Consider the following 12,523-nt stretch of genomic DNA (forward strand, 5'->3'; position numbering starts at 1 on the left):
CGTACCTCTCGAACGAGAAATCGTGCCCTAATGTTTACACGTGTCCACATTTACCATATAACACGCATACAACGCGAATGCAATACGGGGTTTCTCGGATATACGGTTCGACTGATCTCGCGACAAGGTGGAATAATGAGATGGATATCATTGTAACTCTGACATTTTGCCGTTATTATTGCTTCCTCCTTGAAAACGATGTAAAAAACAAACACATAAAGAGTACCTACTTACGCGATGCAAGAAGCGTCAATCTTATGATTAAAAAAATATTTTTCATTTTTCTATTCATATATTGTCAAAGAAGATGCATCCTTGTATCGCACAGTTCTACGAGATCCACGTGAATCGAAATTAAATTAAAATTGCGTTATATCGAATTGCGTGTACAAATCCTGCCTCAATTTCACGGTCAATTTTATGCACTACGCGCGCGCCCGCATATAAAATCCCAGATGTATAGGATACGTTTAATGAGATTTACATAATCGATACGTACAACAGAATCTTTAAGGTTTCGTATTGAAGCGTAAATAAGCCTGATTTATTTAGGATTTAGTGCAAGGTTGTCCAGGGGAAAATTTAATCGCCTTTTCCCAAGTCTTATGAGCCTTTGTTACTCATTTGATTAATTAAATCACACCAACAATTAGATTTTCAACTATGTACATCCGAATGTACTCAACATTAAGTAAACTGCGTTCAAAGCGCAGCGTTCATCAAATTGAGAGCTTCGAATTACATAATTACGTTTAAGTTGCGGAAAGCACGTATGGACTAATTCCTCTGTAAGGCAAGTTAAATGGCCTTATAGGTTGTCGCTAACAGAGCCGTATGTAGCGTGAAATTACATAAAATTTGCATAACAGGAAACATCTCACAATCACCTAATGAGTGCGCAATGTTACGACTGAGAGACAGATATTTTTTTCCAGATAAAGAAAGTCAAATTTTTTTTAAAGACTGACTCAATGATTTAATTCCTTTCATTCATGCAAAGCAACATAATTATTTATATGTATATATATAATCACAAATTGATAATAAATATTGTTAAAAAAATATAAATAATTATCGCTTTATATGAATAAAAAGAATTAAATCATTGAGTATTTATTGAGTATATATATAAATAAAAAACAATGCCTTATTAAAATTAATAATTATTCACTAATCATTGACTTTTATTTTAATCTTTTGTTTTTACTGCTAATTTCAAATAAAAACTCTTTTTTTTGTAAAGTTAAAAAATATAAAAGTTTTCTCTTTTATTGATTAATGTATAAGATATAATTAATTATTTAACAATTTTTAATCAATTATTCATTGATACGTTTACTCTAATAGTTAAACATATTGCAAGCACCATGTTCAGCATCAGTTTTATGTTTACTTTCTGTATGACAGTCACAAATTGATCTCTTCATAGAGCGAAACTAAACTATCTTAAAATCTTTATATACGGCAAGATGGAATTGTATAAAATTCGCATAACGGATAACCACTCGGTATATCAATGAAGATCGATCTGCACGCTTTTATCACGATAAAAAAAGAGTTTTTCGAAGCAATGCAAAAACTACCGCGTATGTGTATACGAATATATTTACTTCCAATATCAGCGTTAAAAAAAGCAAGAAGCGAAAGAGCCCTGAGAATTTATTACCATAGCAGCTGTTCTCACGTCAACTCATGTGAAAGGAACATTAGCACGTTCTTTTACGATTCACATCGCGCGATGATCTGTCAGTCGTTTTCACGATTAATTTTGCTGAGAAGAAAAACAGAACAATTCGTACGAAGGCGATCGCAACTTCGAATACTCATGAAGTATGAGTACCTATACCGTACGATCGTCGATAAAAAAGATGACACGTGGAAGTAACTAATGCGTCAGTCGAGTTTTTTTCGAATTATAATAAAAAAATTGAATATATAATTTTTAATAGTTACATATAATTTAAATAAAGTTGCATATAATTGTAAACATGTTTTTAACACTGTTGTTTACTATAACATTTATTAAAAGTTCAAACTTTTTCGCATACTTAAGGGATTAAACTTAAAATATTATTATAATTTATAATATTATAATATTTTGCATAAATTTTAAGTTTAACTTTATAAACCGTAGCTCGATCTATTTTTACTTTAAATTTTTCAATTATAACTCATCATAATTCAAGTTTACAATTATTGTATAAATAATCAAATCCTTTGCAAAATATTTTCTACAAAAAAAAAAAAAAAAAAAAAAAAAGAAAATTGAAATATTATTTCGTGATTAAGAATTCAAGATTTTATTAATATATTATATACCAGTTTTGTTTGCTCTTTGCAAGATTAGACAATCGAAAACCGAGCATACTGATTTAGTTGCACAAAGATTAGGGATCCGGATTCTTTTCCATATAAACGAAAAAGCATCTGGAACGTTCAGCGGTGAAATGTCACGTGTTTTGCGATCAAGAAAGCCGGTAGAGAAACGACTATGCACGGGCAATTTCGAGCTCGAAATGTTTGAATGCTTTTACCTTTAGGTAGAGAAGAAAATCTCACCCTATCATTATCGAATCTTATTAACCGTTCTTTTTAACGGCCAGAAATACGCGCATACTGAATCATGTCCTTTTCTTTTACTATCATAGGTATAAAGATCACGTGTCTGTACATGACGTTCTCTAATAGTTTGTTCACTGACAAGAAGCAACTTTTTCACTATATATCCGACTATATTTTTAAGCAGAATCAATCAGATCACTATCTCGCGGAATTTTTATTTTTGTCACGAGACACGTGTCGTACGCGTTTGATACCTCTCGGTGACAGCCAGTCCCGGAGATGAACCGGTGACAGCTTCGCGATCGAGATCGATCGGCGCGCGATCGGACCAATCGTGGTCCCCAATTTCTCTACGCTCATCTCTCAAAGTAACTCATCGTTCCGTATGGTCCATGGGACCATCGCGATCTGTGGTATCTGCCCTTTTATTCGATCGATCGTTATCTCGATCCACGGTCCTCGGTTCGCGCTCTCTCGGAGCAAGCTCGGAGCGCGCGATTGAAACTGAGAGCAAGCCGAAGGAAAGCACCGTGCTCCGGATCGCCCACCGAAGTCGACGATCGCTCCTCCTCTCTGTTCTCATCTTCTCTCTCTCTCTCTCTCCCTCTCTCTCTCTCTCTCTCTCTCTCTCTCTCTCTCTCTCTCTCTCTTTCTCCCCTTTCTCTCTCGCTTCCTCTGATTCTCTCTCCCTCTCCCTCTTTTTCTCCCTTCGATCCCGCCGCCCTCTTCTCTCTGCTCTATCCTTATCCGTCTCCCGATCTGTTCTGTCTATCTATCTTTGCCACCGGTCTCTCTTTATCACACCCTCACATCGCGCGCAACCAGCTTGCTCTAGGTGAACACGGCACTCCGAGATCGTATAGGTGGATGTCGTTGTGCGCCTCCACGAAGGTAGACAACGAGGAAGTGGAACGCATGCGTCGAGATTGTCTATACATACCCCCATGCACACCACACCTTTCATTCCGCACCGAATCGCCGCGAGGCATGGACGGACTGTTTAGGTCTTTGAAAATCAGAACTGATAGCCGTATTATCTTTTACGCATTATTTTCTTTCCAGTACGCGCCCGCGATTATACGACCCTAAATTTATGAAAAATTACCTCAGAGAAAAGAGAATCTTTACGATATTATCTTTTTTATAGTAGATATTTTTAGATTTATGTGAAATTTATGGAAAAAAATAAAATATAACATCTAATACGCGTATTTAAATCATAAATCAAAAAAAAGAAGTTGCATAAATTTCAAATTTAAGAAGAGTCAATGTGGATTAAAACGTAATTTGGTTGATTTCTAAGTAACTATAACTCTTAATGAGAAGTTCCATTCGGAATTTTCTCGTGCCAAAAAATACAAAGTTCAGAGTGAAAAAGTTATACGATGAATAAACAAGCTCTTTGTTAAAGAAAGTAAAGAAAAATCAATTTTTTTCTGTACACAAACTCGTGATAGAATCGGAATCCTACAATATTTTTCAATAATTTTGAAATCGAAAAGAAAACAATGCTCTATAATATTTTGTAAAGTTATTTTTTCTCTTCTATTTCTTTTTTATAAAAATTGTACAATATTCATAAAATATTCAAATTAAATTAAAATTTTATAGATTCAGGCAACGTCATGATCATTAGAGGTGATCGAGGAAATTTTATCTTGCAAATATTTAAATCTCGTATTTTAGGGAGGAAAAGAGTGAGGAAAAGAGAGTTTGGACAGCGCTAATATCTCAGTAAAAATAATAATGGAAATCCCCGTATCTCACACTTTTATCGATAACACACCACTCGTTCTACATGCATGCTCGTAAATATTAATGGAAAAAGAAGTTTTACACACAATATCACAAATCACATACGTTGACAATACTCGGTAGAAATTATCGGATATGGCAATCATCAATCTCTCGCATGTGTACTTCCTTCCTGAATCAATCTATTGCCCATCAATTTCCGAGATTTTTTTTTGCAAAACGTAACGATATTATCAAATATTTTAAAGAAACAAAATCATAAAAATATATTAAGAATTGTTGTTTTAAATATAAAAATGTTAATAAATTATAAGTAAAAATTTTTATATATTATTGATATTGATGATTAGGTCTGTATAATAAAGTCATTATTATTTACATATAAAAAAAGTATGTATATACATATATATACATTTTTAACACCTAATGATGAAATTATACATAATATGTAATGACGTAATATTATGTAATTTTATCGTTAAACGTTAAAAATATGTATAAATATTTATAAATATTTATAAATATGTATATCTATTTTTTGAGTCCGAAATTATTCCAGATTTTATTCTAAACTACTTTTGTAATCATATGTTTCAAATGTCGCAGCTCTTTCATTATATATCAGGGTCAACTCTCTGATTTTCGAAGTGAAAGAACTGTTGAACATTTACGCAAGAGTTACCTAGTCCTTTAATCATTCAAAAATAGCTTCTAACTGGAGTAAGAAAGAGATAATTTATCATGGAAACACATTCTGTTCTATAAGTGATCTTAAAATAAAATACACTATATTATAGAAGTAAATCAATTGTAAATACAGCAGTGTTAAAAAATATACTTATAGCATATTTTTATAAAAAAACAAAAAAAAACTTCAAAAAATTACAGAATAAAAATACAATAATTGTAAAAATACAATAACTGTATATTTTGCTTTCACTTAACTGTTGATTTTTAAAAATATTTAAAACGTACCGATATCCTACAAAAAAATATCTAATAAAAAAACTATTCAAGAAAATTTTTACTGAAAAATAATAGACCCCAAATTAATCAAAAAAGTCATAAGTGAAAATGTAAAAAATCTGCGACATTATATTTTGATGAAACCAGAGCGTAAATGCATTGTAAATGCGTTCGATAGAGTCGTTAAAGATCTTTTTTAAGACTCCATGCCGTTTCTTCAGACAAGTCAGAGAAAAACTTAAAAGCATTCGCTAATGTCCTTATCATCAAAGATGTCACTTTGACGTACTTGCTCTCCTGAGCTTAACGCTTTTACAACATTCAACTTTGCTAGCATGGAACTGCAATATTATGCAGCATGTGAAAAACTGTCATAAAAGCTTATTTACATATGCTCTCAGTGCATATATATTGAACGATGTAGTTCGATATTAAAAGCACATGCAAATAAGCGTTTATACATAATTTATCGACAACATTTACAAATATTTACACATTTTTCATGAAAGTGATACAGGAGTGCGAATGACGCGTCCACTTTACACGTTGTAAAGTTCTCCAATTTTCAAATTATGTACAAAAGCATTTAATTTCTTGTCTCTCAACTTACGCGTATCGTAATTTTTCTCTACGATGTAATATTAAACGCGCAATAGAATAATTATAAAATTTTAATCTTAATTTATTTAAATGCTATTCCTCGTTAGAATAATAAAAAGACTAATGAATACTAATTCCTTTGTAAAATATAATTAAATGAATAAATTATAAATTATTGTAAAATAAAGTCTTCGAAATTATTTTAGATAAAGATATATAAATATCTTCAGATGCGTGTAATATTTAATAATAAAAAATAATTATAAAATAATAATGAAAAATTTCTCGATTATATACTTGAAAATATAATATTAAAAAAATTTATTTTTTCTTTTTTTGTAAACGCATTAATTATTACCGACAATTTTTACCAGCGTAAGATCCTGTTGCATAAAATTCACGAGAGACGATACTTTCAACAGTCGATAAAATACTTTGGCACTCGAAATATTGATTAATATTTAATATACAAATATTATACTGCTAAATTTATATCAAATAAAACTTTTACTAAATATTTTGATGAAATATATTCATAAAATTTATTCAGCACACGCAGTGCAAAAATGACTATTTCTCGAAAGTTATTTTTATAACATTTGTCAAATTAATTTTTATGTATTATTTATTGTATATATAATATATTATTCACAGGGAAGAGAGAGAGAGGTATTTTTGTGTGTATATGATAGATGTATGTATGACAGATGTTATCTTCGAATAAAAAAATAATCCCGGACAAAAATCCTTGTAACACTTTAACTAGATATTGATAATCTTTTAAGTTCATTAAGGAAATGTTTAAATATAGATGTAGTGACGTATAAAATCGTGTGAGAAGATATCAATAATAGAAATGTTCAAGCACGATAAGTTACGCGATAACGATAAATGATATGATAAGGCACTGATCATCTAATGATTAAAGAGAATTAAACAAAAAATTACGCAAATGCTTTCTTATTCTTATAAAAATATAATAAACGAGCACAATATCTGAGAAGTTATTAATAGATTACATTTCTCACATTACTCAATGGAATTTTTTTACTTAGTACTGTTACAATAAATTTGGCACAAATTTGTTATAATACAAAAACATTATTTAAAGCCTCGATGCTATTATAAAAGAATAATTAATTTTACTTTTGTGAATTATACGTATATAATCTCACAAGATTTATATCAATGTTATACATTTGGCATCGAGAGAAGAATGATTACGCTGAAACAAGAAAATGGAGGACGACAGAAATTATAACTGTAGTAAAACCTCTTGAGATGATTAATGTACGGGATGTATCATCTTTCCTTCACGTCACTCTGAATATATTGATTCTTGTCAAATTTATAGTGAGTGCTCATAGCAACAACGCCATTAACGTTATGGAACGATTCAAAAATAGAGCATTTCAACAAATCATTAATATTACTTATCAATTACTATATATATAAAATATGAAAATATGCAGACTATATAATAAGAATATAATTCTAATATATGTGTAAAAAACATATAAATGCTTTGAAAATAAGTTTTAAGACGTTTAAAAATATTTCAATATAAAAATCATTACTTCCTGTCGACGTAAACTATAAGGCGATAAGGCGATAAGATGTATATTAATTTTGAATTATCAGATTAAAATATGCCAAATATGACTTGGAGACCAATTATAACTTCATAATCGTGAGTTGTTTGTTCGTCAGATAATATCTGTATGTTATTATTTATATGACTGCAGCTATATATTTTCTCGTAAAGAATCGATAGGTAAATGTAAGATATTAACAGTGTACCTATCGCTGGTTCATCATTTTGAGACAATAACAGTTATTAAATATACTTGTTTACAACACTTGGAGAATTGTTGTCTACGATTTAATCAGTTAAAACAGAAATATATGGATAAACACGATGATTAATATCTTCTTAATCTAAATTCAGTAATGCGACACTTCATAAGAGGAAGAATGATGCTATATATATATATATATATATGATAATTATATCATGATAAGAATGAATATACACTTAAATAATTAAACCTTAAATATTTTTGTGAAGCTCTTTATGTACTTTATATAATTTTCTTCATAACTATTTCATCTCTATTTTGCGTTGGTACTATAATATTAATCAATTTGTCAGTGTTGATATTTTATATCATGTTTATAATGTGTCAATATATGGTTTTATTTTAACTAGAAATTTGCAATTTTTATAAAATTTAATTTACTTTTTTATTTATTACTTTACTCTGTTATATTCTTTTTGATATTCGTTTTATTCATTATAAGATATAGCTTTATGTAAATTTTAAATCTTATTATATATATTAGAAATATGTATGTATATTTTTCAAACTTTTAATGTGCGTGTGTTTGTTTTGAAACACCTTTTGAGTGCGTTATTATTTGATAAATAATTATTTTGCTCTACTTTCAAGAGCTTTTTATGACTTTTATAACATAATGTAGTTAAATAAAAATCACTCACCGCCATATGAACTGCCAACATGATCTCTCAAAGCTTCAGGATAATCGTTCGGGTTAGTAGCTTCGATATCGAAAGTACCATAAGTGATGTTGTGTTCCTTCTTGATAAATTCTACCATTGATTTCATCATAAGCTGACACGTGTGTCTACCAGCAACTTGGCTTTGTCCATTCGTTCCATAGACGAGATGCACTTTACGCCAGTCGTACCTAATTTGTAGAAAAGAAAAACAATAAGAGTTTTATTTATTATCATTTTAGTTCATCCATGCAACAGCTAATTATATTTATAACAAAATAATCAATGAAATAGAAAATTTTTAGTACAACAACAATATATATATATATATATATATATATATATATAAAACCAAGAGATTTTTATATAAAACTCGAATCATACATACCGATCCATTAGAGCTACAAAAAATTTGGCGATGTCTCTGAAGGCCAAATTTCCAATTCTTGTGGTCATAAAATATTCATCTTTACACTCGACCTTTTTCTCGGTAAAATCGAAAGTAAAGCCTCCCGTGGTAATTAATGGTGCCCCAAAGAATTTCACGACTCTGCCAACAACCGCTGCGCAAAAAAAAGTCCTCAATTAATATACAGTAATGAGAACGAAAAAAAGAGAGAAGAAATATAATCCAGAGAAAATATGCTTCTTATTAAATTCACATACATATGTATTAGTGATTTAATAAATAGTACGAACATTAAAAAATAATAAAAAATATATAAAACATAAAAAACTAAATGTTCTATTTACTATCATAATATAGTAATTAAATAATTTTGACGCAACAACTTTTATACGAAGAATTATGGAAATTTTAATGTAATACATATATCAGAACAAATATTATGTAATAAAACACAAGGTTTTAGTTTTGATAGACGTGATTTATGTACGGATTAAAGCATAAGCGGGATATCAAATTGGTTTTAGAGTTGTTTGTTTCTAGACTGCGTGCTTCCCGCTGATAATTATTCTTATGGAGCAATTATATTTTAGAAGGAAAAAAATAAAATTCAACAAAAGGATTAAAACAACATACCGACGCAATAATCGCATGCTGGCCCGAGGAATAAATGTACACAATGCGAATAACTATCAATTGCGCCGATTTGCGCATACATTGCGTCACAGTGGTCATCCTGCGGCAGAAATTTTAGTTTCAACCAATGAGGTAACAAATTTCGTGATCTTGCTTCGTACACCGCTAAATCTGTAAAAAGAACATGATAATTTTTTTTCAAAATACATTCATTTTAATTAAATTTTAAAAAAAGCTTCTTTCTTACGTACAAGTTTTTAATAATGCAATTATGTTAATTTTGTTTATCGTTTAAAAAATAATAATAATGAAAGCTCTTGTACTGTTTGTGTGCAACATAAATTTAATCACGCATTTTATATAACAGACAAAATAAATGTAATTTAAAAATTCAATTATACGTTTTATGAAGTTTAACTTTAAATAAAATTAAATTTGCGAAAATACATTTGCGCGAAACTTAATTATATTCAGCTCGGTACAATTAGCTGATTTCAATGTTTGTCTGAATAATCTCACCAAGAATCGGAAGAACCTTAGGTAAGGAAATATCGAATCTTGGATCTGCCGGTAGGAGAACAGCAACCCTCAGCTCGCAAGAAACAACGCCATCGTGATTCGCGCTGCATAATGCTTCGCAATCGCGATGCAGTTGCATTTCGCGACACGTCACTTTGCCCTCTACTCGTATTAACCATAAGATCACCAATGTAATGATCCTATGGGACCCCATGGATACAAATAAAACGGAAAACGGCTTAAATCGGACTTTTCACTAATCCGAATTGAAAATTGCGAAATATCATTGTCTCCACGTCACAACACTCTGTCACAATCACTCGATAAATATTTTTTTCATCGCGAAAAACTCCACGTCATACGTAGAAAATCCTGATTCATAAGCTCACTCGTCGCCGTATTTCAGTTTTTGCAATTTGCTCCTGCAATGCAGTCTAAGAATTTTCACCATGTGTCGGGCTGTATCAACAGTTATTTCACTAGCCTCTCTTGGGAGAGAGGATTACATTATATTCGTTTGTCTCTTTCTTAAATAAATTATTCTCTGATTATACGAATGGATTATGCACGTATTTTATACAATTTAACTACTTTCTAAACTAAAAGTATAAGTAATACAATTGCATGTAATTATCTAATATTAATATATTTAGTAATAAACATGTAAAACATGTAACTTATGAAAGAGAATTTAAAAAAAAAAATGAAAGATTTTGTGTATATACACACACATGTAATTACTTTTTCATCTTCAAAAGAAAATTAACTTTAAAATTTAAAATTAAGTTTGAATAAAAAAAGAATCTTTAATTGCCAATTTTGTAAATTAAAATACAATTTCACTGAATTTGCTAATTATTTCTGATTTACTTTTTTTGCAGATCTTGTAAATAGCGTTTATTTAGTACTAATATGACTTACTAGATATTATCTATTATTTTAAGAAATGGAAAAAATAAAAAAAAATTATAGATAGTTATAATTGCGTATTATAGTTAATGCCAATGTAAAACATAACAAGTTTTCTGTTTAACACTTGATATCGCGCTAATATTTTTAAAACGGATATCGTGCGGCATCTCTAAGCACTTCAAGAATTTTATCAGCGAATGTACGTGCAATGGGAAGAACCTTTACGTAGGTAGGTAAACTATCACAAGACTTTGTCAAATCTAAATTCACCGACAGAGAGCTTTGATATTTATTTGCATTCAGACGGTGCACAGTTACCAAAAATACATCGTTTCACACGTTATGTTTCGAGCTTCATCAAACTATGTTTAGAGTGAAAAAACAAATCTCGTGACGCGAATGCTTAGAGTCGAAAAGATATAATTAAGACTGCATGAAAAAAAAATATAGAAAATAGAAAAATAATATAAAAAAAGCGTCATCAATTATGCAAATATTTAAGGGCAAGAGACCGCGATTCACATCAAGATTGCCGGAGACAAACTGGCACCTTTGTCACGCGAACCGTTTTGTCCGACTGACGAGCAAGCATCAACACGCACCTATCGTCTCGCCGCCCCGTATTATCGCGCGGATATCTCGCGTTGATTGATAGTAGTTATCGAAAGCTCCAATGTGCACACTCACTTATCTGCTCCTTCCCGCTGGGGTTGTCATACCATTCCGCAGGATCAAATTTCTGCAAGGGTTCTTTTTCTGAGCCATGTCAAGTAACGCCGTAAGGGTGCAGACTCGCATAATAGATTTCACCGTATGCCATTTGTCCAGTAAACGCTTTCCGTCAGGTGTTTCGACATTTCACTCAAGACATCCATATTCATAGGTGTCTAAAATATATTGATAATTATAAAATAATAATTTTAAAATATAATAAAATATTAAAAATTATCAATCTTTTAAAATATAATCTTCGCACTTTAGTTTAATATAGAAAAGACCCTATATTTCTCTTTAAATAATAATATATATATTGAAAATGATAGTAATATAAATAATTTTAAAAAATAATAAATAATAAAAAATTAAAATTATATATATATATATATATATATATATATATTAAGTTTTTGGTATATATAAATAAAATATACATTCGTGAATATAATAAAATGAAATATTTTTCACATCAAATTCGAATATATTTTCTGTTACCAAGAATCTTTCTATGCTCTTATTCTCGCTTTTAATATTTTGCAAACTTATCGAAATATATATAATAAGATAAACAATTTTCAGTTAATGTCGAACTAATGCTCGCACAGGATCTTTTGTTACTTTTCAAATATTTCGATTTGTAGTGTGGCAGTTTCGTTAATTTAGAGTAAAAAATATTTAAATATATATCTCTCTACTTTTCGCGATGTTGTCGTATAATCTCCTGTACTACTTTTATGTGTGTTAACATTTCAATATTTCATATATAATATAATCGACTTACCAAGCTTAGCGACCGGAGACACTCAGAGAATCCTCAGAGAATCTTCGTGCACGGCAAAATATTTTGAACGCCAAAATGTCGGAGGGAAGAGTCTATAAATCTCCCGCGCATGCGCAGTCGATGTCGCGCGCCGCAAAAGAGCGAGCTCTCC

At 30.2% G+C, this 12,523-nt stretch overlaps 1 protein-coding gene and 1 long non-coding RNA gene across 7 annotated transcripts in view; one reads left to right on the forward strand and one right to left on the reverse strand.

Moving 5' to 3' along the window:
- Nucleotides 1-11,638, reverse strand: part of LOC140672064 (atrial natriuretic peptide receptor 1) — a 95,251-nt gene extending 83,613 nt beyond the window's left edge. Inside the window, exons 1-5 of one of the 6 annotated variants that reach the window (XM_072903892.1) lie at nt 11,193-11,464; nt 9,963-10,489; nt 9,444-9,614; nt 8,790-8,964; nt 8,384-8,592 (exon numbers count right to left, since the gene is read on the reverse strand). In XM_072903892.1, coding sequence (XP_072759993.1) covers nt 8,384-8,592; nt 8,790-8,964; nt 9,444-9,614; nt 9,963-10,176 — 769 coding nt within the window. In that variant the 5' untranslated portion in view covers nt 10,177-10,489; nt 11,193-11,464. Of the gene's footprint in view, nt 1-2,534; nt 3,146-8,383; nt 8,593-8,789; nt 8,965-9,443; nt 9,615-9,962; nt 10,490-10,883; nt 11,465-11,561 lie in introns of those variants that run through there. The other 5 variants (XM_072903891.1, XM_072903893.1, XM_072903889.1 and 2 more) reach the window with 5 other exon arrangements.
- Nucleotides 1-12,523, forward strand: part of LOC140672067 (uncharacterized) — a 91,618-nt gene that overhangs the window by 65,025 nt on the left and 14,070 nt on the right. The gene's annotated exons all lie outside the window — the stretch shown is intronic.

Source organism: Anoplolepis gracilipes, chromosome 12 (genome assembly GCF_047496725.1).
Source record: "Anoplolepis gracilipes chromosome 12, ASM4749672v1, whole genome shotgun sequence".
Taxonomy (NCBI): Eukaryota; Metazoa; Arthropoda; class Insecta; order Hymenoptera; family Formicidae; genus Anoplolepis; species Anoplolepis gracilipes.